At 48.1% G+C, this 27,881-nt stretch overlaps 1 protein-coding gene across 1 annotated transcript in view; it reads right to left on the bottom strand.

Moving 5' to 3' along the window:
- The window catches only part of LOC142310199 (uncharacterized), a 140,525-nt gene that overhangs the window by 47,094 nt on the left and 65,550 nt on the right, over positions 1–27,881 (bottom strand). Inside the window, exons 11-13 of the mRNA XM_075347688.1 lie at positions 19,262–19,320; positions 12,297–12,403; positions 11,900–12,005 (exon numbers count right to left, since the gene is read on the bottom strand). Coding sequence (XP_075203803.1) covers positions 11,900–12,005; positions 12,297–12,403; positions 19,262–19,320 — 272 coding nt within the window. The remainder of the gene's footprint in view (positions 1–11,899; positions 12,006–12,296; positions 12,404–19,261; positions 19,321–27,881) is intronic.

Here is a 27,881-nt window from a genome sequence, read left to right on the forward strand (position 1 = left end):
GCTGAGGCTGGGGTAGGCTGGGAGGAGAGAGGCTGATGCTGGGAAGAGAGAGGCTGATGCTGGGGGAGGCTGAGGCTGGGGAGGCTGAGGCTGGGGTAGGCTGGGAGGAGAGAGGCTGATGCTGGGGACAGAAAAGGCTGATGCTGGGAGGAGAGAGGCTGATGCTGGGAGGAGAGAGGCTGATGCTGGGGACAGAGAGGCTGATGCTGGGAAGAGAGAGGCTGATGCTGGGGGAGGCTGAGGCTGGGGAGGCTGAGGCTGGGGTAGGCTGCGAGGAGAGAGGCTGATGCTGGGGACAGAAAAGGCTGATGCTGGGAGGAGAGAGGCTGATGCTGGGAGGAGAGAGGCTGATGCTGGGGACAGAGAGGCTGATGCTGGGGACAGAGAGGCTGATGCTGGGGACAGAGAGGCTGATGCTGGGAGGAGAGAGGCTGATGCTGGGAGGAGAGAGGCTGATGCTGCGGGCAGAGAGGCTGATGCTGCGGGTAGAGAGGCTGATGCTGGTACAGCATGGGGGATGGAGCACGATGGGGGGTGCGCAGCATGGGGGATGGAGCACGTTTGGGAGTGCGCAGCATGGCGGATGGAGCACGTTTGGGAGTGCGCAGCATGGCGGATGGAGCACGTTTGGGAGTGCGCAGCATGGCGGATGGACCACGTTTGGGAGTGCGCAGCATGGCGGATGGACCACGTTTGGGAGTGCGCAGCATGGCGGATGGAGCACGTTTGGGAGTGCGCAGCATGGCGGATGGACCACGTTTGGGAGTGCGCAGCATGGCGGATGGAGCACGTTTGGGAGTGCGCAGCATGGCGGATGGAGCACGTTTGGGAGTGCGCAGCATGGCAGATGGAGCACGTTTGGGAGTGCGCAGCATGGCGGATGGAGCACGTTTGGGAGTGCGCAGCATGGCGGATGGAGCACGTTTGGGAGTGCGCAGCATAGGGGATGCAGCACGATGGGGAGTGCGGAGCATGGCGGATGGAGCACGTTTGGGAGTGCACAGCATGGCGGATTGACCACGTTTGGGAGTGCGCAGCATGGCGGATGGAGCACGTTTGGGAGTGCGCAGCATGGCGGATGGAGCACGTTTGGGAGTGCGCAGCATGGGAGATGGAGCACGATGGGGGGTGCACAGCATAGGTGATGGAGCACGATGGGGAGTGCGCTGCATGGGGGATGGAGCACGATGGGGAGTGCGGAGTATGGCGGATGGAGCACGTTTGGGAGTGCGCAGCATGGCGGATGGAGTACGTTTGGGAGTGAGCAGCATGGCGGATGGAGCACATTTGGGAGTGTGCAGCATGGGAGATGGAGCACCATGGGTGGTGCGCAGCATAGGGGATGGAGCACGATGGGGAGTGCAGTGCATGGGGGATGGAGCACGATGGGGAGTGCGCTGCATGGGGGATGGAGCACGTTTGGGAGTGCGCACCTCCCCCCAACACACACACACACACACACACACACAGCGCGCGCACTGCACAACACACCACACACACACACTGGGAACCACAAACAACTGCCCTACACAGACACCCACACACACAGACAACGCTGCACACACACAACACCCAACACACAAACACCGCGGCACACACAAATATACGCACATACCGCACAACACACACATTGCACAAAACATACCTCCCCCCAAAACACACCACACACACACAAACCGCGCAACACACACACAACGCTACAGACACGCAGCGCTCCACAAACAACGCAACACACGCAACACACATACAACACCGCTCTCACCCCCCGTCACACCCAGACAACACCCAGAACATGTACAGCGCCCTACACAAACACTTGGTAACTACACACAACAACATCTATATATATATATATAACAAAAATCATACATGAACTACACAATACGTAAATTCTAGAATACCCGATGCGTAGAATCGGGCCACCTTCTAGTCAATATATATAATTGCCTTATTCTGTCTGTCTGTCTGTCTTGCTCCAAAATGATGTCGTTACAGTGACAACCATCGCATTGGCTGCTCGCCTCGCCTCCGCCCCCCCCGCACGGATTGGCCGCTCACCCAGGCTCCGCCCCCCGCACGGATTGGCCGCTCGCCCCGGCCCTCCGCACGCATCGCCCGCTCGGCCACGCCCCTTCCCCGAATTCAAACGAAGCCCCGACTCCCAGGTGACTGCTGCACTCCCAGGAGTCCACATCGGCAACCCAGCCCAGACATAACCTTGCGATGCTGGGATCGTGACGGAGTCGGCGTACGCTGGTAACGATGATACCCATCGGGTAACTATGGGAAGCACTTCCCTTAGTTACCCGATGTGTATCATGGTTACTAGCTTACCCTGGCTCCCGTAACACATGTGCAGGGAGCCGGCATACGCTGCCGCCTCGCCCGCTCGGCCCCGCCTCCTGCACACGTTTGCCCGCTCGGCCCCACCCCCGGCACACGTTGGCCCGCTTGGCCCCGCCCCCGGCGGCCCGCTTAGCCCCGCCCCGGCACACGTTGGCCCGCTCTGCCCCGTCTGTGTGTAAGTTTTTTCGGTTCTGTTTTTTTAGGGGCTGCGGATATTCGCTGTCAGTGCGACCGTGGTTTTCATTAACCCATACTCGACTTTTCCCAAAAGTAAGAACTTGACAGAGGAGAATGGCACAAGGACTGGAGTAATATTTCTGCACTACAACTCCCAGGATTAGTGCTGCAGTGCAGATGATAGGAATCAGCTGGAGGAGAAAAGGGCAAGGAGCAGATAAGAAAAGAAGGAGGAGAAGAGACAGAGGTAAACAGGAGGGGAATGAGGAAGAGGAGATAGCAATCCACTGCACCTGGGGGAAGGTGGGCAGCAGCCACAGGGGGCACCAGGGCACAGCACTGGGGCAGCAGCCAAGGGGCACCATGGGCAGGTACAACACACCACACACACACACACACACTGGGAACCACAAACACGCCCTACACAGACACACACAGACAACGCTGTACACACACAACACCCAACACACAAACACCGCGGCACACAGAAATATACGCACATACCGCGCAACACACACACATTGCGCAAAACATACCTCCCCCAAAACACACACATGCACCCCACACCCACCGCACAACACACAGCACCACACACAAATACTGCAGACACACAGCGCTCCACAAACAACGAAACACACACAATGCAACACCCAAACAACACCGCTCTCACACACCCCCACACCCAGACAGCACCCAGAACATTTACAGCGCCCTACACAAACACTTGGTAACTACACACAACAACATCTGTATATATATAACAAAAATCATACAATAACTACACAATAAATTCTAGATTACCCGATGCGTTAGAATCGGGCCACCTTCTAGTACAAGTAGGAGATCTGTGCAGTCTGTGATGAAATCTGTAGCAACAAGTGCAAGAGGAGAACCTAGAATACTTTGTGCTTGTGTTTGTAAAAGCAGCAAAATCATGTCCCCAACCCAAGTGTTAAAAAGAGAAAGTGGCCCACTCCTTTAAATTTGGTTCTCTCATAACTTCTGGTAAAGGGAAATTATCATCAGAAAATTAACTATTATTTATATTAGTTCTTTGTTTTTCTTGGTTTTAATTTTTGGCACATTGATATATAAAAAAAAACCAAAAAACTGTTAAAACTACAATATAGACATTGAATATTTTTTTTTCACACTGGCCACAGGGGCTTCTTTAGACCAACTTCCTGTTTCAGGGAATAAACATATACATTAGACACAATGAATAGTCGCTAACCCAATATTTTGTAAGGAAGCGTCTAATCAGGGAGTGCAAAGTTCATTGTAAAGGGAGTTGGAGCTGGGTGAGGTGTGACATCAAGTATGGAGATTGGTGGGTCCACTGTTATCAGTTATATATAGAGGCATTGTGATCCTTGACAACTGATAAGGAGTCTTGCTAAACCCTTCCTGAAAGGACAGAAAGTAGGAGTCTAAAAAACCCCAGGGTGCAGTGTGAAAATTTAAAGAGGTATTCCCATCTCCAAGATCCTGCCCCAATATATAGTAGGTGTAATAATAATATTTGCAAATACCTCCAATTAGACATGTACTATAGTCCTTTTGATTAGTTATGTTCCTTACCTCATCTGCAGGGCATTACAAAAACTTAGGTATCCATGGTTACATCCACTCATAGTGACAGTAAAGGTACCGTCACACATAACGAGATCGCTAGCGAGATCGCAGCTGAGTCACGGTTTCCGTGACGCAGTAGCGATCCCGTTAGCGATCTTGTTATGTGTGACACCTACCAGCGATCAGGCCCCTGCTGTGAGATCTCTAGTCGTTGCAGAATGGTCCAGGCCATTTTCTTCAAAAGCGATGTCCTGCTGGGCAGAACACATCGCTGTGTTTGACGCTGTGTGACAGGGTCACAGTGACTGCTGAGATCGTTATACAGCGACTTACCTGCGATCCCTATCAGGTCGCATCGTTTTCGGGATCGCTGGTAAGTCATTGTGTGTGACTGGTCCTTTAGTTGCTCATGGTCACAACCATGGATACCTAAGCTGTAGTGCCGTGAACATCAGGTAACACACAAGGCTATATCAAGAGAACTGTACTACATTTCAAATTGGAGGTATTTGCTAATATTATTATTATTATCATCATCATCACACCTACTACATATTGGGATAGGATGTTGGAGATCGGAATACCCCTTTAAAGATTAGTAATTTTGCTTTTAATCTGATTTCAACAATAGGTCATTTTTTGATGATGGCTTTCCTTTAAAACTCCACTGATTACAGGTAAAATGATAGAAGCACATATTACAGTATGTTGGCAGATTGTTTTGGCTATCTTCATGAAGGGGCTCGATCCTTAGTGTTCAGGCAACGTTCACATCAAGCTCTGCTATCCATTGAGCACTCCATTAGGTGCTTCCCCGGTTGTACACAAAATTAAAAAGTCTACCAAAAAGATATTGTATCCAGCTATAAAGATGGATCCCACCAGTAGGAATCTTAGAGGGAATTTGTCACAAGGTTTTTGCTTCCCCATCTGAGAGCAGCATAATGTAGAGACAGAGACCTTGATTCCAGCGATGTGTCACTTACTGAGCTGTTTACTGTCATTTTGATAAAGAAGGGAATTTTGTTACTTACCGTAAATTCCTTTTCTTCTAGCTCTTATTGGGAGACCCAGACGATTGGGGTATAGCTACTGCCCTCTGGAGGCCACACAAAGCACTACATTAAAAGTGCAAGGCCCCTCCCCCTCTGGCTATACCCCCCCGTGGTATCACGGGTTCTCCAGTTTTAGTGCCAAAGCAAGAAGGAGGAAGCCAATAACTGGTTTAAACAAATTAACTCCGAATAACATCGGAGAACTGAAAAACCGTTCAACATGAACAACATGTGTACCCGCAAACAACAAAAAAACATCCCGAAGGACAACAGGGCGGGTGCTGGGTCTCCCAATAAGAGCTAGAAGAAAAGGAATTTACGGTAAGTAACAAAATTCCCTTCTTCTTCAGCGCTCTATTGGGAGACCCAGACGATTGGGACGTCCAAAAGCTGTCCCTGGGTGGGTAAATAAATACCTCATGTTAGAGCTGCAAAACAGCCCTCCCCTACGGGGGTGTCACTGCCGCCTGCAGGACTCTTCTACCTAAGCTGGCATCCGCCGAAGCATAGGTATGCACCTGATAATGCTTGGTGAAAGTGTGCAGACTGGACCAGGTAGCTGCCTGGCACACCTGTTGAGCCGAAGCCTGGTGACGTAATGCCCAGGACGCACCCACGGCTCTGGTTGAGTGGGCTTTTAGCCCTGAAGGAACCGGAAGCCCCGCAGAACGGTAGGCCTCTAGAATTGGTTCTTTGATCCATCGAGCCAGGGTGGCTTTAGAAGCCTGCAACCCCTTGCGCGGACCAGCGACAAGGACGAAAAGTGCATCGGCACGGCGTATGGGCGCCGTGCGGGAAATGTAGATTCTGAGTGCTCTCACCAGATCTAGCAAACGTAAGGCCTTTTCATACCGGTGAACCGGATGAGGGCAAAAAGAAGGCAAGGAAATATCCTGATTAAGATGAAAAGAGGATACGACCTTAGGGAGAAACTCCGGAATGGGGCGCAGCACAACCTTGTCCTGGTGGAACACCAGGAAAGGAGCCTTGGATGACAGAGCTGCCAGCTCAGACACTCGCCGAAGCGATGTGATTGCAACAAGAAACGCCACTTTCTGCGACAGCCGAGAAAAGGAAACTTCCTTCAGAGGCTCGAAGGGCGGCTTCTGGAGAGCAACTAGTACCCTGTTCAGATCCCATGGATCTAACGGTCGCTTGTACGGGGGCACAATATGACAGACCCCCTGCAGGAACGTGCGCACCTTAGGAAGACGTGCTAGACGCTTCTGAAAAAACACGGATAGTGCCGAAACTTGCCCTTTAAGGGAGCTGAGCGACAAGCCCTTTTCTAACCCCGATTGCAGGAAGGAAAGAAACTTGGGCAATGCAAATGGCCAGGGAGACACTCCCTGAGCAGAGCACCAGGACAAGAAAATCTTCCACGTTCTGTGGTAGATCTTAGCCGAATTCGACTTTCTAGCTTGTCTCATTGTGGCAATGACTCCCTGAGATAATCCAGCAGACGCTAGGATCCAGGACTCAATGGCCACACAGTCAGGTTCAGGGCCGCAGAATTCTGATGGAAAAACGGCCCTTGGGACAGTAAGTCTGGTCGGTCTGGCAGTGACCACGGTCGACCGATCGTGAGATGCCACAGATCCGGATACCACGACCTCCTCGGCCAGTCTGGAGCGACGAGTATGACGCGGCTGCACTCGGATCTGATCTTGCGTAGCACTCTGGGCAAGAGCGCCAGAGGTGGAAACACGTATGGGAGCTGAAACTGCGACCAATCTTGAACCAAGGCGTCTGCCGCCAGAGCTCTTTGATCGCGCGACCTCGCCATGAATGCCGGGACCTTGTTGTTGTGCCGGGACGCCATTAGGTCGACGTCCGGCACTCCCCAGCGGCGACAGATTTCCTGAAACACGTCCGGGTGAAGGGACCATTCCCCTGCGTCCATGCCCTGGCGACTGAGGAAGTCTGCTTCCCAGTTTTCTACGCCTGGGATGTGAACCGCGGATATGGTGGATGCTCTGTCCTCCACCCACATTAGAATGCGCCGGACTTCTTGGAAGGCTTGCCGACTGCGCGTCCCTCCTTGGTGGTTGATGTATGCCACCGCTGTGGAGTTGTCCGATTGGATTCGGATCTGCTTTCCTTCCAGCCACTGTTGGAAGGCCAGTAGAGCAAGATACACTGCTCTGATCTCCAGAACATTGATCTGAAGGGTGGACTCCTGCGGAGTCCACGTCCCCTGAGCCCTGTGGTGGAGAAATACTGCTCCCCACCCTGACAGACTCGCATCTGTCGTGACTACTGCCCAGGATGGGGGCAGGAAGGATCTTCCCTGAGACAATGATGTGGGAAGGAGCCACCATTGTAGAGAGTCTTTGGCCGTCTGGGAAAGCGAGACTTTCCTGTCCAGGGACGTTGACTTCCCGTCCCATTGGCGGAGAATGTCCCATTGAAGTGGGCGCAGATGAAACTGCGCAAAGGGAACTGCTTCCATGGCTGCCACCATCTTCCCTAGGAAATGCATGAGGCGCCGCAATGGATGCAACTGGCCCTGCAGGAGAGATTGCACCCCTGTCTGTAGTGACCGCTGCTTGTCCAGCGGAAGCTTCACTATCGCTGCTAGAGTATGAAACTCCATGCCAAGATACGTTAATGACTGAGTCGGTGATAGGATCGACTTTGGAAAGTTGATGATCCATCCGAAAGACTGTAGAGTCTCCAGCGTAGCATTCAGGCTGAGTTGGCATGCCCCCTGAGAGGGAGCTTTGACCAATAAATCGTCTAGGTAAGGGATCACCGAGTGTCCCTGAGAGTGCAAGACTGCTACCACCGCCGCCATGACCTTGGTGAAGACCCGTGGGGCTGTCGCCAGACCAAATGGAAGAGCTACGAACTGAAAATGGTCGTCTCCTATCACAAAACGTAGAAAACGTTGATGTTCTGTAGCAATTGGCACGTGGAGATAAGCATCTCTGATGTCTATTGAGGCAAGGAAGTCTCCTCTGGACATTGGGGCAATGACAGAGCGGAGGGTTTCCATCCGGAACCTCCTGGCGTGCACATGCTTGTTGAGCCGTTTTAGGTCCAGAACAGGACGGAACGAGCCGTCCTTTTTTGGAACCACAAAGAGATTGGAGTAAAACCCTTGCCCTTGTTCCTGAGGAGGGACTGGGATAACCACTCCTTCCGCTTTTAGGGAATCCACCGCCTGCAGCAGAGCATCTGCTCGGTCTGGCCGTGGGGAGGTTCTGAAGAACCGAGCTGGAGGACGAGAATTGAACTCGATTCTGTACCCGCGAGACAAAATGTCCGTCACCCACCGGTCTTTGACCTGTGACATCCAAATGCCGGAAAAGCGGGAGAGCCTGCCCCCGACCGGCGATGCGGAGGGGGGGGGCTGGAAGTCATGAGGTAGCCGCTTTGGAAGCGGTACCTCCATTTGCTTTCTTGGGGCGTGTGTGAGTCCGCCACGAATCTGAGTTTCTTTGCGTCCTCTGAGTCCCTTTGGACGAGGTAAATGGTGTCTTGCCCGAACCTCGAAAGGACTGAAACCTCTGCTGCCACTTTTTCTGCTGAGGTTTGGGTGTTCTGGGTTGTGGTAAAGAGGAGTCTTTACCCTTGGACTGCTTAATGATGTCAGCCAATGGCTCGCCAAACAGTCTCTCTCTAGACAAAGGCAAACTGGTTAAACATTTTTTGGAACCAGCATCTGCTTTCCAGTCCTTTAACCACAAGGCTCTGCGCAAAACTACCGAATTGGCGGACGCCATTGAGGTGCGACTGGTAGATTCTAGGACCGCATTGATAGCGTAAGACGCAAACGCCGACATCTGCGTGGTAAGGTGCGCCACTTGCGGCACTGCTGGATGCATGATAGCATCCACCTTTGCTAAGCCAGCTGAAATAGCCTGGAGTGCCCAGACGGCTGCGAATGCCGGAGCAAACGACGCGCCTATAGCTTCATAGACAGATTTTAACCAAAGGTCCATCTGTCTGTCATTGGCATCTTTAAGTGAAGCGCCATCCTCCACTGCAACTATGGATCTAGCTGCAAGTTTGGAAATCGGGGGGTCCACCTTTGGACACTGTGTCCAGCGCTTGACCACCTCAGGAGGGAAAGGGAAACGCGTATCTTTAGATCGTTTAGAGAAACGCCTTTCCGGGTGAGCGTCGTGCTTCTGAATTGATTCTCTGAAGTCAGAGTGATCTAACAAAGCACTCAATTTACGCTTGGGATAAAGGAAACGAAACTTTTCCTGCTCCGCAGCCGCCTCTTCTGCTGAAGGGGCTGGGGGAGAAATATCCAACAGCCTATTGATGGCTGAGATAAGGTCGTCTACCATGGCATCCCCATCCGGGGTATCCAGGTTGAGAGGGGTTCCAGGAGTGGATTCCTGATCACTCTCATCAGACACATCACAGGGAGACTGATTGCGCTGAGACCCTGAGCAGTGTGAAGACGTCGAGGGTCTTTCCCAGCGAGCTCGCTTAGGGTGGCTGGGGCCATCATCTGAGTCATAATCCTCGGCCTGTGAAGCCGGGGACCCCCCTGTGGGCTGGATACATTCCAAGTAAGGGGGACCTGAGGACAGAGGCCTCGCCGTGCCCAGAGACTGAGCCCCATGCATAGATTGCAAGGTCTCAAGGATTTTTGCCATAGATACAGACATATTATCTGCAAAAACTGCAAAGTCCGTCCCTGTCACCGGGGCAGAACTTACAAGCGTCTCAGCCTGGGTCGCCACCTCTCCTGACTCCGGCTGGCGAAGCAGCACCGGGTCGGAGCATTGCACACAATGGGGGTCATCAGAGCCTGCTGGTAGATTAGCCCCACATGCAGCACACGCAGTATACACAGCCCTTTTTGCCTTGGCCGCCTTGCGTTTTGAGGATGACATGTTGCTGCTTCCACAGAGCGATCTGGGATATGCAGCCAGAAGCGCACCTCACAGTGCAAGAAATACAATATCTATATATATGTACCCAGTACACTGACACACAGTGAGGCACTAGAGGGACCAGCACAGAAAAATCGCTTACCGCCCGCTTAAAAAGCGGGTGTGTGGTCGCCAGATAGCCCCTAGTCCAGGTCTCCCAGAGCCTTGCGTCCTTCCTCCAGCCAGGCATGCATGTAATGGCTGCCGGCGTCTCTAGAGAGGAAGGGGGGCGGGCCCTGGGCGTTCCTGGCCAAGAGCGGGAAGCCTGCTTCCCTCTGTGCATAGTGTGAGGGCTGGAGCATGTAAATCAGGCTCCAGCCCTCGTCGCTGCTTGCGAACAGCGTCTCTCCCCTACCCTGAATGACAGGGTGGGGGCGGGAACGAAACGGAGCTGCCGGCGTCCTAGGCCCAAAAAGCCGGGGACTAAAGTTATAACCGCCGCCGCCGTAAAAGCGCGGACGGCGGATCCCCGGCGCACCACAAGTCACAGCAGCGCCGCCCGGTCCAGAGGGGGTCGGCGCTGCGTTCCCATACACAAAACATCCCCCAGTAATCTGTAGGGACACTAACTCCAACATTGCGGTCCCCGGCGCACTACAACACCCAGCCAGCCCGGAGTGTGTCTGTGCCTGCCGGGGACACAGAGTACCTGTAAGATGCAGGGCCCTGTCCCTGATCGTACTCCTGCTCCGAATCCATCAGGTTCTAATGGGTCTGTGGATGGAGCCCGGCATCAGAGCTGAGAGGCCGGCAGGATCCCACTTCCACAGAGCCCTACCAGGGGATGTGGAAGGAAAACAGCATGTCAGGCTCCAGCCCTGTACCAGCAATAGGTACCTCAACCTTACAACACCATCCAGGGGTGAGAAGGGAGCATGCTGGGGACACTATATGTGTCCTCTTTTCTTCCATCCGAAACCGTCAGCAGCTACTGCTGACTAAAATCTGTGGAGCTATGCATGGAATGTCTGACCTCCTTCGCACACAAAGCTAAAACTGGAGAACCCGTGATACCACGGGGGGGTATAGCCAGAGGGGGAGGGGCCTTGCACTTTTAATGTAGTGCTTTGTGTGGCCTCCAGAGGGCAGTAGCTATACCCCAATCGTCTGGGTCTCCCAATAGAGCGCTGAAGAAATCAATGTTTTCTCTGCTGCAGATCTAGCAGTTATACAGAGGTCCTGAATATGCTGGACAACATGGGCTGGCCTACTTGGCAGCATGCCAAGTAGTCCTGTAATGATAACCTCCTGCTGATCAATCAGTGATTTTATCACAACTACACTAAGCAGCCTAGTAAGTGACATCGCTGGAATCAGGATCTCTGCCCCTATGTTATGCGGCTCTCAGATTAGGTGGTAAAAAACCTTGTAACAGATTTCCTTTAATCAAAGTTAAAGGGTTCATTTTATAGACTCTCATTGCCTCATTCAAGCAAATGGCTGAGTTAAAAAAACAACTGAATAATGTTTTTCGGCTACTCAGGTGGAAGCATCTGAGGGTACACAGCGACAAGCAGGAAAGTATGTACATACGGCCACTGGTGGACACAGACAGAAGAGGGCTCCTGTTCAAGAACAATATTTGGGCCCTTTGTAGTCCAGAGAACATGAAAATGCACAATACCACTGGCTTTGAAGGTAGAAATGGACCCCCTTGCCAATTGGGCTCCTGTGCAGCCGCACAAGTTGCACCAATGATAAGTCTGCCCTTGTATTCCACCGTACAGTGAAAAAATCTAATATACCTAAAGATTCAATAATCTGGCATTTATAAAGTCCTGTTAATGTTAGATTGATGAAATTTTACTACCATACTTATTAACAGAATGCGCAAAAACTGGAAATTCTTACATCCTTGCCTCTGGCGTTTGGCCCATACACATCTTCAGCACCAATGATCTGCAAATTCACTGCACTGTAATCCTCCAAACCAAGCTTCATAAACATTTCTCGAGTTCTAAAAGAATAGAAAAGGAAAAGTAATAACATACAAAAGTAATTATAGGTCAACCTTCTAGGAAAGTCTGCTTATCTGGCCTAGGTATGCAAATCTGTGCGATCAAGAAAGGAAACCTTCAAATGAGCGGTATATAAAGCCAAGGACAGCGGTATAATTCAAGTTCAAAATGTGATTGCAGGAATCCAATAAAAGTTGTGGAGTAGGATAATATCTGACATTAAAAGGGAGAGATTAAGAAAGACGCATCTTAAAAAAGATATAAATGGGAAAAGGAGAAAACTTCTATACCGTCTCAAAATGCTCTCTGCTGTGCGTCTTCCTTTTTCTGCTGACCTTGGTCCTCCGACAGCGCATACAGCAGTAGCTCTGTAGCCATCAAGATATGTGGCACATACCTGGTACAAGTATTATAGTTTCGACAATCAAAATGTATTTGTAACATTTATGATAACAGAACAATTTATATTAAAAATAAGAGCAAATTTTGGAATTTACCAAAATTAGTTAAAAAATTTTACTTACGGCCAGTAAAGTAAGTCCTGAACACGTCATCAATTTTCTACTTAAATTCATTTCTTAAGGTGCTATTGATATGAATATGAATTACTCACCAGATTTTATTAACAACCCATCCAACCCACACAGGCAAAATAAAATAAATCAATCAATCAAACCATAGATGTCCATAAACTTAGTGATGTGTAATAATGAGAAAAATACACAGGGTATTGAATAAGGTTACTGAAATGTAATCGATATTTGGTATAAAAGCCTTTGTTAGTGATGACAGCTTAAAGGCGCCTCTATGGAGAAACTAGTCGAGTGCATTGCTCAGGTGCGATTTTGTCCCTTTCTTCCACACAAACACTCTTCAAATCTTGCACGCACTCCTATGACCACTGAGCTTTAGTTCCTTCCATAAATTTTCTATTGGATTCAGGTCAGTAGTTTTATTTTCTCTGAAACCAATTGAGAGTTCCTTTGGCTATGTGTTTGGGATCATTATCCTGCTGAAATGTCCACCTTCATTTCATCTTCATCATCCTGGTAGATGGCAACAAATTTGTAATAATAATGTCTATGTACATTTATCCATTCATCCTTTAACTATAAGAGGTTTGGCACTGCTGTATGCTAAAAATTAGCCGCACACAATGATGTACCCCCCTCCAAAATTCACTGTTGGTATGGTGTTTTTGGGGTTATATGCAGTGCTTTTTGGCCTCTAAACACATTGTGTATTATGGCATTCAAAGAGTTCAAATTTGGTTGTATTTGACCAGACTATATTCTCCCAGTATTTCACAGGTTTGTCTAAATGTTGCTGAGCATACTTTAAGGCGCCTGAACATGCTTTTCTTTCAGCAACGAAGTCTTGTGTGGTGAGTGTGCATCCAGGCCATGGAGGTTGAGTGCATTACTTATTGTTATTTTTTAAACAATTGTGCCTGCTGATTCCAGGTCTTTATGTAAAGGTCCAGTCACACTAAGCAACTTACCAGCGATCCCAACAACGATAGGGATCGCTGGTAAGTTGCTAGGAGGTTGCTGGTGAGATGTCACACTGCGACGCTCCAGCGATCCCACCAGCAACCTGACCTGGCAGGGATCGCTGGAGCGTCGCTACACGAGTTGCTGGTGAGCTCACCAGCAACCCGTGACCAGCCCCCAGCGCCGCGTGGAAGATGCTGTGCTTGGTAACTAAGGTAAATATCGGGTAACCAACCCGATACTTACCTTGGTTACCAGCGCACGGAGCTACACGTGCAGAGAGCAGGGAGCAGCGCACACTGAGCGCTGGCTCCCTGCTCTCCTAGTTACAGCACACATCGGGTTAATTACCCGATGTGTGCTGCAGCTAAATGTGCACAGAGCAGGGAGCAGCGCACACTGCTTAGCTCTGGCTCCCTGCTCTCCTAGCTACAGCACACATCGGGTTAATTAACCCGATGTGTCCTGCAGCTACATGTGCACAGAGCAGGAGCCGGCACTGACAGTGAGAGCGGCGGAGGCTGGTAACAAAGGTAAATATCGGGTAACCAAGGACAGGGCTTCTTGGTTACCAGATGTTTACTGTAGTTACCAGTGTCCGCAGAAGCCGGCTCCTGCTGCCTGCACATTTAGTTGTTGCTGTCTCGCTGTCACACACAGCGATCTGTGCTTCACAGCGGGACAGCAACAACTAAAAAATGGCCCAGGACATTCAGTAACAACCAACGACCTCACAGCAGGGGCCAGGTTGTTGCTGGATGTCACACACAGCAACATAGCTAGCAACGTCACAAAAGTTGTTCGTTAGCAGCGATGTTGCTAGCGATGTTGCTTAGTGTGACGGGGCCTTAACTCTCCACAGGTCATCCTTGGACAACTCTTCTAATAAGTATTTTCACTCCTCTGTTTGAAATCTTGCAGGGAGCACCTGATTATGACATGTTTATGGTGCATTAGGAGACACCTTATTATAGGTCGTCAGTTGAACCAGCTGATATTTTTCACTAAAGGCCACGTCACACTAAGCAACATCGCTAGCAACATCGCTGCTAAGGAACAACTTTTGTGGTAATTACCCAATGTGTACTGTGGCTACGTGTGCAGAGAACAGGGAGCCGGCACTGGCAGTGTGAGAGCGGCGGACGCTGGTAACGAAGGTAAATATCGGGTAACCAAGGTAAGGGCTTCTTGGTTACCCGATGTTTACCGTGGTTACCAGCGTCCGCAGAAGCCGGCTCCTTCTGCCTGCACACGTAGCAGAGTACACATCGGGTAATTAACCCGATGTGTACTGTGGCTAGGTGTGCAGGGAGCCAGCACTAAGCGGTGTGCGCTGGTAACCAAGGTAAATATCGGGCTGGTTACCCGATATTTACCTTAGTTACCAAGCGCAGCATCGCTTCCAGCAACCAGCAACCCATGTAGCGACGCTCCAGGGATCCCTGCCAGGTCAGGTTGCTGGTGGGATCGCTGGAGCGTTGCTTAGTGTGACATCTCACCAGCGACCTCCTAGCAACTTACCAGCGATCCCTATCAGGTTGTATCGTTGTTGGGATCGCTGGTCAGTTGTTTAGTGTGACTGGGCCTTAAGTGTCATGATTGCTTTCTAATTACTGATAGATTTCAGCTGGTGTCATGACTTTCCATGGCTTTTTGCTCCTCTTTTTCTTCATGTGTTCAATACTTTTTCCCTATGTCATCTCTCATTCACTAAATTTATGGGGATCTGTGGTTTGATTTCTTTGCCTGTGTGGATTGTTACCAACATCTGATGAAAAAGTCAAGTCAATAGCACATTTAGAAATATATTTACTTAGAAAATTGGTGATGTGTTCATTACTTATTTCACACTCAGCAAATATGAAGCAATACTTTTTTTTTTTGTTGGGGGGTGGGGTGTCATATTTTTGCATTTTTTTTTGTGGGTGACTAAACTTATATACATGTTTGGTATGTACTATAAAAGGTCCTTAGAGGGGTGCATAGTCCGTAAGCCAAAAACTAGGATTATTTTTAGGATGTGCAGGCATTTGTTTGCTTCTTCAAATTCAGTTGGTTCATGTACTCATTTTGTGTGGTATGCTTTAGTAAATGAGAATTGTGACATAACTGACTTTATGAGCCTCTATATAACAACTCAGCTGATCCCATAGGTTTTCTATGAGATTCAGGTCTGAAGAAAGTGCAGGCCACTCCATTTGTGGTACCTCAATCTACAGCAGCCATTCCCTAATGATGCGCCTCAATGAGCTGGAAGATTGTCGTCCATGAAAATTAAGTTAGACCTGTGTTGTTCATACAAAAGCACAATGACTGGATTAATTATATTATTCAAGTAGTAGGGGCTTGTCATTATACCATTCACAAAGTGTAGGGCAGTTCTCCATTGACTAGACAAACCTACTTGCACTGTAACACCACCATTACCAAAGGTTTGTCTGGTGACAACAGCGGCTGATTCATAAGCTCTCCCTAATGTCTCCAATGTCAGCACACAGACCACACTGATGTAAACCGTTTCGAGTAGTCTGACATGACACTTGGGTGACTCTCACCTCCCTTCAATGTGCCTGAAGTAGTATGGCATTCATCATTTGGTTCTGAAGGGCATTGTTCATTACAAAGCAGTCATCAGTGTGGGATGTGGCCAAAGGACATCCACTTCTATACCTTTCTTTGATTCTTCCGGTCTCTCTGTTGCAACCTGATGAAGATACCATAGGCTCAGTGGCCACTTTCGTCTGAGAACATCCTGCTTGAAGCCTACAATGGCAAGGTACTTTTGAAGAATTGTTCGGTGTTGTCTTGGTTTCATGATATCAAAATGTAAACAGCATGATGAGGAGCACTGTTTAAATACCAATTCTAATTGAAACCTGAAATATATTGGGCAATTCATGGATCAAACACCTATTATGAATTTTGCTATTATGCTCCTTGTTAGAGGACAGCAAGTTGTGTAAAAAGTACCAAAACAGTTGGACATAAGGATCCAAAAATTTAAATAGAGGGTCACATTAAGTTCACCAGAAAAGGTTAGGCTGGGGCCACACGGACATTAATGTGCATGACACTCGGCTCTCGCTCTGCTAGAGTATAAGCCCAGTGTCATGTGACTGTCAAGCCACTGTGATGCGATCCTGAGATCACAGCACAGCCACGGAGGACAGGGCGGGCGCTGCGGAGGAGTGGGAGGGACTAATCTCCCTATCTCCTCCATTATCAACTGATGCAATTCTCGCACTGCACTCACATTGATGTTTTCTCTCGCACCCATACACTTGTATGGGTGCGAATGAAAACGAATCTGATTCCGATTAGGGCTGAGAAAAAAAAAAAAATCGCTCATGGGAGCTGCCCCATAGAGTAACATGGGTCCGGGTGTAATGCGATTTTTTTATATCACATTCCACTCGCTCAGTTTTACTCGCTGTGTGTGCTCAGCCTTAGAGTGCATTTCAAGATCATCCTGAAATGTCGGGCAAAAGCCAACATTTTTTGGGTAGTGTATAGCCTATATTTAACTTGCAGGTTAGCCATGTAAGACTTTAAAAACCGTTCTCACTCATGTAAAGGAAAGATATACCTATTTAAACATGTTTTTTTGGCAACTCAAGCCTCAGGGCAATATCATGTCTCATTGTACAAATACAAATGTGTATGCTCATTAACAGAAGCATACACAAAATGAGTGCATGAACCTGCTCAATTTGAAGAAGCAAACAAAATGCATGTGTCGCGGGCGGAGGAGGGGACGCCGCGCTCTCCCACTGCTCGGGTCCGGCTGCCGCGGCTGCTGCGGCCTGCTGCTGCTCGGTGGCTCGAGCGATGGGCCGGATCCCGGGGACTCTAGCGGCGCTCCTCGCCCGTGAGTGAAAGGGGTTTGGTTGTGGGGATTGTTTATTGTCCGTGACGCCACCCACGGTTGTGGTGATTATGTGTACACCACCGCTGCTCTGGCTGGGGATCCCGGGAGTGATGGTATGGAGCAGCCAGTTGTTGTTTTGCCCCTCCGTGGGTAGGGGTTGGTGATCCCGGGGCCCAGTGATGTGGTGTTGGATGGTGGACAGGCGGGCTATGGGGCCTGTGGAGGTGCAGGGGCGCAGGGGCAGCGCTGTGCCGCACGGCACGGAGGTACTCACTCAGCCAGTAAACACGACACAGTTCTCGGTAAACAAACGGCTGGTTGGACGGGTCCCTCAGACGGTTGATCTGCTGATATCCCCTGCAGTTGACGGTGACGGTCTTTTCCCTGCACCTATGTGTTGTTGTTTGGTAGCGATGGGTTCCCACCGGTAACCCGCTCCCCAGCTTAGATATGAGCCGGAGGAGCTCCACTCTTGCCCGCAGGCGCTGGCCCTGGGAAACTGGTGCCTTGGCGGTGTCTCCCCTTAACGTTCGGACTGTTGCCTTCAATCGGGACTTGGTTGTTGGGAGACAGTCGTCCCCTTCACTGACGGATTTGTCAAAATTATGGCGACTCCTAGCCTTGCCGGGATCCGAAAGGCCCTGCCCTGGTGCTGACTAATCTTCGTATACCGCTCCGGTACCGCCGGGTCACCACCCGTCCACGGTCCTTTCGGCAGCCTCCAATCAGTCTCGCCTGCAGACGGTCACCGCCGTCTGCCAACCTTGCTGTCTCAGTCCGGGGCACACACCCGGACTAACTTCAGGCTTCTTGCTGTCACTACTCCTACTTTCCTCCTTTTCCACTTCACCAGCTTCACTTCACTTCCTTTCACTTTCAACTCTCAAGCTAATCTTCACTCCTCACTCAAGCTCTTACCTGAGCTAACCGCCTGGTTTTCCCGCCTCCAGGGCTGTGAACTCCTCGGTGGGTGGAGCCAACCGCCTGGCCCACCCCCTGGTGCGGACACCAGCCCCTGGAGGAAGGCAACAAGGATTTCTGTTTTGACTTTGGTGTACCTGCAGGGAATGTGGGGTGCATGTGGTGTTGTGACCTGTGACCCCTGGCTTGCCCAGGGCGTCACACATGCACATCCTAAAAATAATCCTAGTGCTTGGCTCACTGACTAAGCACCTCTCTAAGGAATTTGTTGAGATGAATCTACGTTGTATGAACAGATATTAACAAACTTATTTTGATGCCATTGGGGCTTTTCCACACACAAACAAATTTATTATATCCAATGTGACTAACCAGTAATTGCTCAAATGGGAAATTGAGCCAAGAACCATCTTCCTACAAGATGTTAGGAAGAAGGTCTGGCTCACAATCAGCAGTGGTAATTGACTTGGTGGTCACAGCAGAAAAAAAAACCCCACTTTACTTGTAGTGTTTTCTTATATGTTAGCCTCACTGTACTGAAAATTATATCACAAAACACTTTAATAAATGAATAAATACACACACACACACACACACACACACGGGCTGATTCATCAAGACTAGCATAGCACATACTTGAGGTTCACCTGTCTTACTAAAGTAGAATAGGCATTGAATTCATTAAAAAGCCTACACCTAAGCCACTTAATGATTTTGCGCCTCTTCTAAGTGGAGTGTGCAGCATTAAAAATGCTACTCCTCTCAGGGACCAGAATTCTATTCTGGAGTAAAAAGAGCCACCACGTCTCATAAATCAGATGGGTGGGCTTGGCAAGCTTCATCCCGGCTCGGCTGCTCCTCAGCTTAGAGCTGACCCAAAGACATGCGTTTTCGCAGTTTTGCTATTTTGTGCATCTTTTCAAAGCTTTTGAATTGTAATTAATCAACACCTCCTACGAAAAAACCCATATACCTTATAAAATGAGGAAGGTAGCTCTCCTCGAGCACCTTCCACAGTGACTGCTTCAGCATCTGCAAAAGTAAAAGGCCAAAAGTGAGAGACATCAAATTACATTTAAGTTTACATTTCAAAAGTTGTATTCTTTTATTGTAGACTCTTATTTCCACTTTTACTGAAAAAGACAAATATATATATATATATATATATATATATATATATATATATATAGCCATTTTCACACAACATATAGCAAAACTGAAGTAGTCAATAGAATGACAAATTAGTTGGCGTATTTTTCCTAAACTATACTTTTATGCTTAAAATTCCTAAGCCTGAAAAAGTAAACAAAAGCCCCCAAAAAACTAAAGTTTGATCAATCAAAACAAGTTTTAAAACCAGAGTTGATATATTTTCAATATCAGCTAAAAAGCAATCCTTCAAACGGGTGTCTTTCTCCAGAGTCTTCTTAGTGCTGAAGTAAGCAACCATTCATGACAGCCTGTGTTCCTTCACTGGAATAGTCTCAAGGCTGTCAAGACCAATTACAGTTTGTAAATCATCAAAATTCATTATAATACTTTAGAGCTGGAACTGCAAAGAGTTGATGATTAGAGCATGCTTTAAGTCTCCAGGAGCGTATCTTCCAGATCCAAGATGTGGACCTGACAAATAAATACTGCAATAGCTGAAATATCGTCAAGTTAGGGCTCATTCAGACGACCGTATAAATAGGACGTGTGCAATCAGATTTTTTTTATCAGATAGTATACTAAAGCTGGGGTCACACTAAACGACAGCGACAACGACGTCGCTGTTACGTCACCATTTTCTGTGACGTAGCAGCGACCTTGTAAGTCGCTGTTATGATCGCTGCTTAGCTGTCAAACACAGCAGCCGAAGCAGCGATCATAACGACACGCGTCGCTGTTCTGCAACATGTGCAGAGAGCAGGGAGCCGCGCACACTGAGCGCTGGCTCCCTGCTCTCCTAGCTACAGTACACATCGGGTTAATTACACGATGTGTACTGCAGCTGCATGTGCAGAGAGCAGGAGCCGGCACTGGCAGCGTGAGAGCGGCGGAGGCTGGTAACGAAGGTAAATATCGGGTAACCACCTTGGTTACCCGATGTTTACCTTGGTTACAGCTTACCGCAGCTGCCAGATGCTGGCTTCTGCTTCATTTCGTCGCTCTCTCGCTGTCACACACAGCGATCTGTGTGTCACAGCGGGAGAGCGACGACCAAAAAATGAAGCTGGACATTCAGCAACGAGCGGCGACCTCACAGCAGGGGCCAGCTCGTTGCTGGATGTCACACACAGCGACAGCGACGGGACGTCGCTGCAACGTCACAGAAAATGGTGACGTAGCAGCGATGTCGTTGTCGCTGTGTGTGACACCACCTTAAGCCATGTTAATCAGTGGGGCAGAGTAGATGACTTGATTTCTTTTTTCACTGAGAACCTGAGTATGGAAAACAAATTGCAGCATGCTACGATTTTACTCACGGATGACAAGTGAGAAAAAAAAATCATCCTACTGTTTTTGGTGAAAATCAGACCGATTTTTTTTTTGTACTGTCATGTGACCCTAGCCTTAGTGACCTGCCCAAAGAGATAACTGCAAGATCTTGCAAAATAAAAAAAAAAAAACAACAAAACAATAACATTAATTAAATCTTCTGCTTCCTCTTGAACAAATCCGATGGCTCACGGACAGGGTTCATAGGGTCATGGGACATTACATAGCGTGTACACTTCTACAAAGACTAACTGGCCATTCAACTTCCTGCAAGATGTATATATCCCATTATGTTTAATGACTGTGAACTGACTATATTGCCAGACCTGTCATCCTGCAGATAAATGCTACTCAGAATCTTAGGGACTCCCACCAAGAAAACTTGCACCCCCTCCACCTTTCCTCCCATTCAACTCCCTTTAGATTGGTGAAATTCATAATATGAATATTTAGCTTCTGCCATTTAAGGCACCACTCCACCATTTGTTTGTTTTTGTTTTTTTTTTAAATTTCACCGCTGGAGTGGTGCTTCTAATCTAAGTCACCTGCACCCTGTCTTATACTCACCCTCAATCCTACAGTTTCTCAACATGGAAACAAAAAAACCCCTCAGGGTACCCTGAGCCATTCCAGGGCATGATGAGTGGCATGCTCTACGCCAGAAGTGTCACTCCAGTCCGGTACTGCAGGAGATTTGTGAAGTAGGGAAAGCCACAGTTCATGATGAATTAGATGAGTTTGGGTGTGTCACTCCTGCCAGGCCCCAGCTGTGTCCATTATATCAGAGTTGGGAGAAATTAATTTAAAAACACCAAAAGTCGCAAGCTACAACTCCAAGTTGAGATTTATTTTTCATTTTACCTTCTTGTAACATCTTGATCAAACCACACAGTAAGCTGTGCTTTAGGCCTGTTTCAGACATCAGTGATTCTGGTATGTATGTGACAGTTTTTATACGTATCAGAATCATGGAGATATGCAGACCCATTATACTCAATGGGTCTGCTCACACATCAGTGATTTTTCACTGACCGTGTCTCCGTGCGGCGTACATGCATGTCAGTGTGCTCCGCATAGAGACATGTCCGTTTTTTTGGCATCACTGATGTCCCATGGACCACATAGTGGTGTGATCTGTGAAACATGTACCAGAAAAACACGGACATTGAAAATAAAAAGCATTTTATACTCACCTTTTCCATCAACGCTGTCTCCGGTCTCAGCTGGCTGCTTATTCTCATGCATTTTCAGTTATGCACAACCCCGCGACCCAGAAGTAACTGCAGCTGGGGTGGAAACACAGCAGAGCCAACGAGTTCAGCACCACGGACAGATGACTTTATCTCATGTGTTATCATGGATGACAGATCATGTATCACGGATAGCACATGGATATATGTGTTTTTAACACGTCAGTGAAAAACGTCTGTTTTTCACTGACGTGTGAAACAGGCCTTACACTCCCCGGCTCCAGTCCAGAGCTAGAGCTTCAATGCTGTCTCTGATGTCTGCGGGGAGGCGTCACGCTGAGAGTGAGCTCTGCTTGCGCAGAGGGAAAGATCTGCTCAGAGCTTTTTTTATTTATTTTACTCACTTATATAGCGCTATTAATTCCGTAGTGCTTTGCAGACATCACTGTCCCGAATGGGGCTCCCAATGTAAATTACTTATCAGTGTCAGAGGAAACCCACATACATACGGGGAAAACATACTAGCTCCTTGCAGATTTGAACCAAAAGTAACAGTGGTAACCACTGAGCCAACTAAATGGAGCTGTTGATGTGATATTAATAATAGCACTGCAGATACCAGGAGCAGCGTCAGGCACTCGTCGCTAGACCAAGCAAAGGTAAATAAAGCAAAAAAAAAAAAATCAAATAAGTTGCTTCTGGGGACGAGTATTTCTGAAAATACAAAATTCATTAAAAGGCTATTTTTTTGTGTGTGGGGAGGGGGGGGGAGCGGGGATGGGGAAAATCTCTGTAGATATCCATAAAAAGTCACACGTGGCCAACATTAGAGATTTCTGCCCTGAGATTATCCAACAAATTTTAGATCAGAAATCTCTGTATCAAAGACAAACTACATAAATAATACAGCAAGTAGATTAATATTTGTGGCCAATGGCTCCATGAAGCGCTCTATCCTCACTTACTCTACATTCATATAAGTTTATGGTGTTATCCAGCCTTTTAAATGGCTCAACCCTACAATAAGACCTCCTATATTAAATCAGTGGGGACTTGACGATCTATACCCCCTCTAATTAGCTGTGCTTTTAACAATGGTGAAGCAAGCGGTTGCAATGTTGTCCTGTTGTTAAAAGTACAGAATAGGCAAATATGAACCAACCTGCAAATTGCTGTAAATTCTGAGGAGGCTGTGGCACTAGCATGAACACCGAAGCCTTTTTAAACAGTTAATTAGAGGAGGAGCGATCAATAGACAGCTTTATTACAGATGACACTTTCCCAGTGCATGCCCTTTCTGACATTTCTGAGGGCTTCCCAGAATTTGAGGTTTTGTATAATATAAAAGAAAAGAAAATCTTCTCTAAGCCCTACCCCGAAAATCAACCCTACCCCGAAAATAAGCCCTAGCAGGAATTTTCAGCCTTTTCGGAGTAAGCCTTAAATATAAGCCCTACCCTGAAAATAAGCCCTGGTTGCGGTTTAATAATGAAGTGTCCATGCAGCTAAAAAGGTTAAAGAATTCTGCAGGACACTTCATTATAGAAAGAAGATACCCCCAAAAGAGATAAGACCGCCCCATAAGATAGAAGACAGATCCCGCAAGCATACTCAGCAGACCCTGAACAGCTACAGCTTGCAGGTGCAAACACATACACACACACATCCGGTGATCGTATACTGCTCCTGGGACCGGTGACACTGTAAAACGCGAGGATCCATGATGCGTTCATTGATGCGTTGCACTTCAGGTCATCATGTTACACAGTGGCCATTAACAGGACGGTATCATCGGACATGTTTGAGGTTACTGCAATTGGATGTGAATGTGTGTGTGAGAACAGAGGGATCCATACCACAGCATCCCAGGTCCCCCTTGCCAGCCAAAAACAGGGGAGGACCACTGTGGAATGCATGAGGACCTGGGAGTGAAGCAGATGTCCGCGGTATGGTATGGTAAGTACAATTCCGTGGGTGTTTGTCTTATTAGTATTTCACAAAAATAAGCCCTACACCGAAAATAAGCCCTAGTGCATTTTGTGGGGACAAAAAAATAATATGCCAGTTTCTTATTTTCAGGGAAACAGGGTAGGTGCTTTTATAAGATTACCTTTACTCCATTTTCTATTTTGAAAGAAATGCCTAGGAACTGCAGGAGGGCTATATTGCTGAAGAATTCCTAGCACCTATTAAAAGAACTAAAAGCAGGAAAATACGCTGCCCAAGTGGTTTTTCCTCCAGGTTTTTCAGATTAAAGAAATTATATCATAAACCCTTTTATCTACTTTCAGTTTCCTTATGCCTAATCTTCGTTACATGAATCTCAAGAACAGATGTGCTTTGTCCCAGTACACCCTAAGGCTATGTGTCCACGGTAGAATGTACCTGCGGATTTTTCTGCATCAAAATCCGCAGCTTTCCCCCGGAATCCGCACCTTAGCATAGGTGCGGATTTGACGCGGATTTCGTTGCGGATTTTGATGCGGATTTTGTCCATTGTACTCAATTGTGTTTCTGAATAAAGCTTAGTCTGTTTTGAAGGAAAAAAAAGGCTCTTTATGTCATTTCCTGTCCCAACCCTCCTTTCTTCTCCATTATCCATTTTGTAATAAAGGGGCAGAAATGTTTAAAGGGAACCTGTCGCCACTTTTTTTGTAAAAAGCTGCGGCCAACACCACTGTGCTTATATACAGCATTTTAACAGGCTGTATATAATAACCCAGTGGTGGCGGCCGCAGCTTACAGCCAAAAAATGTGGTGCCATGTTCCCTTTCACTGGTATTTTTTAAAAAAAAAATGTGCTCCGCTGTATTTTCACTGTCCAGCCCGATGCAAGCAAGCAACTGAGGGCTGTGCTTCTCAGCGGGATAAGGCTGAAGCATTCTCTGCCCCTCCCGCTGAGAAAAACAGTCCTCAGCTGCCCCTGAAAATGGCGGCTCCGTTGTGAAGCGCCATTCACAGGTGCTGTACCGAGGCTCATCCAGCTGCCCTGATGCATTGGCTGGCTGGGTAATTACGGGGTTAATGCCAGTTTTCTGCAAACTGGCACTAAGCCCGAGGTTCATAATGTCATGCCTGTGTAGACACGGCCATTATGAACCTCCGTTTGGTACTAAAGAAAAGAAAACACTTTTTTTAAAAATTTTATTTGAAAGAAAAACACACACACACATCCCTGATTGCCATCTTTATTACTCCCGGAATCCCCCGACGATAATCCATGACAACTCCGAGCTGGGCTCCGATGTGCACCCGGCTGACCCGGGCACTGACGTCAGCCGGTGACAGCAGCCGTCAGTGTATTATTAAATGCTGCACAGCTCTTTTCCGGCAGCTGGGAACGTCTGATATCAGAGCCCTGGTCAGCTGACTTAATTCGCGAGCGCGGGCGGGTCAGCTGACTGCACACCGACCAGCTGATGTGCCGGGCTCCGATGTGCACTCATGTGACCCGGGCACGGACGTCAGCCGGTACCAGCAGCCGGAAGAGAGCTTTGCAGCATCTCGAACACTGACGGCTGCTGGGACCGACTGACGTCCGTGCCCGGGTCACATGAGTGCACATCGTCAGCTGTCGGTGTGCAGTCAGCTGACCCGCCTGCACTCGCGAATTAAGTCAGCTGACCAGGGCTCTGATATCAGACGTTCCCAGCTGCCGGAAAAGAGCTGTGCAGCATTTAATAATACACTGACGGCTGCTGTCACCGGCTGACGTCAGTGCCCGGGTCAGCCGGATGCACATCGGAGCCCGGCTCGGAGTTGTCATGGATTATCGTCGGGGGATTCAGGGAGTAATAAAGATGGCAATCAGGGATGTGTGTGTGTGTTTTTCTTTCAAATAAAATTTTTAAAAAAAGTGTTTTCTTTTCTTTAGTACTAAACGGAGGTTCATAATGGCCGTGTCTACACAGGCATGACATTATGAACCTCGGGCTTAGTGCCAGTTTGCAGAAAACTGGCATTAACCCCGTAATTACCCAGCCAGCCAATGCATCAGGGCAGCTGGATGAGCCTCGGTACAGCACCTGAGAATGGCGCTTCACAACGGAGCCGCCATTTTCAGGGGCCGCTGAGGACTGTTTTTCTCAGCAGGAGGGGCAGAGAATGCTTCAGCCTTATCCCGCTGAGAAGCATAGCCCTCAGTTGCTTGCTTGCATCGGGCTGGACAGTGAAAATACAGCGGAGCACTTTTTTTTTTTTTTTTAAAAAGAATTGTGAAAAAAGACCTGGGATCCTGTTTTGCCAGCTAAAAGCAAGAAGCCTGTAACTAGCTGCTTTTAGCTGGCAATCCAGAGTCCGGACACAACATGACTACACTGCCACTACTCTACACTACAAAATGGTGAAACTTCCTCTTCCTGAACTATCCTACATCACTTCCTGTGGATTTGTTTGCGAAATCCGCACCAAATCCGCAGGAAAAAGAGCCTGTGGGAACAGACCTGCGGATTTCTTGCGGATTTTACACCTTGCATTGACTTGCATGGGAAAAATCCGCAACAAAATCCGCAACAATAATTGACATGCTGCAGATTTTTCCGGATCAAAATCCGCGGCAAATCCGCCGCGGAAAAATCCGCAGCATGGGCACAGCATTTCCAAAATGCCATTGAAATGGCTTGGAAGTGCCGCTGCTGCAGATTTTCGGCAAATCCGCGGTAAATCCGCGGCAAATCCGCAGCGTGGGCACATAGCCTAAAGGCAAAGGCTTTTACAAACTAAGTGGCACCTAGGAAATCACTGTTTGCTATCAGTAGATGCAGAAAAGGCATTTGATGGCAGACACCATTGATAGACACATCTCCATTACTAACACCAGGGCTTGATGCCAACAAAAATTACACACCTGACATAAACCCCTACTAGCATTACCCTGACTGCCACCGCACCAGGGCAATCGGGAAGAGCCAGGCAAAGCTCCAGAATTAGCGTATCTTATGTGATGCCCACTTCTGGGGTGGCTACGGGCAACAAAAAAAACCCCAAAAAACAAAAAAGCATACTCGCCTGGCATACGGAGTGACATATGCAGGACATACACATAACACTTGTCGCACTTTACTGTAATGATTATTGATATGCAGATGTGAGCAAACCAATAAAGTGAATCACTTGTTTAGGGAGACGGATAATCCAAATCTTCTCCTCCCTGAACAAGTAATGACTTTACGCCTTTGTTTTCCAGCTCACTGTTCATTAAAAAGTAATATTCTTTTGAGTTTATTTCAACATTTTCGAAAAATAGAAGTTTATATAATGTACAAAATATTTAAAAGCGACACGTTTCTGCTGCAGGCCGGCTGCCTTTTTTAAAAGCTTAAGAATATTACTTTTTAATGAACAGTGAGCTGATGGTCACTTTTTTCCTTTATGCTTGTAATTAAAGGTGAAAGAACCCGAAGTTCGTTTTTTGGCCAAACACCGACTTTTAATTAAAGTAGTTCGGGTGTTTTACGTATGCTGACCATGTGCGCTAGCAGCACTGTGCTTGGGTGCACTCAGTGCACAGCGCGAGCCACCTGCAGTGTTTGAACGGCTCGCACCGGGGGTAACAAAAGCATGATCAGATGTAGTGTGCAACCCTCCCAAAAAAAAAAAATGGAAAAACCTTGCCCACCATCCCCCGGAAGTATTCTGCTTATGGCTTGCTGTATGTGGTCAGAGACTTGAACTTCCAATCAGTGACTTCCATTCGGGTTTGGGTAAAGTCTGAACCCGTGGAGGTTCGGTTCAGCAGCACACGTTGAACCAAACTTCGACGAGTTCTTTCATCTCTACTGGTAAAACACGTGAAATCACACGGTATTCTTCCTTTGCTCCAGGCATGCTGATGTCTTATGATGAACAGGTTAGCTGGTTTTCTTTCTATGCATCTATGTGTGATGGCCGTTCTCTGCTTTCTGCTCTCACTGTAGAGCTGTG

This window comes from Anomaloglossus baeobatrachus, chromosome 1 (genome assembly GCF_048569485.1).
Source record: "Anomaloglossus baeobatrachus isolate aAnoBae1 chromosome 1, aAnoBae1.hap1, whole genome shotgun sequence".
NCBI classification, from domain to species: Eukaryota; Metazoa; Chordata; class Amphibia; order Anura; family Aromobatidae; genus Anomaloglossus; species Anomaloglossus baeobatrachus.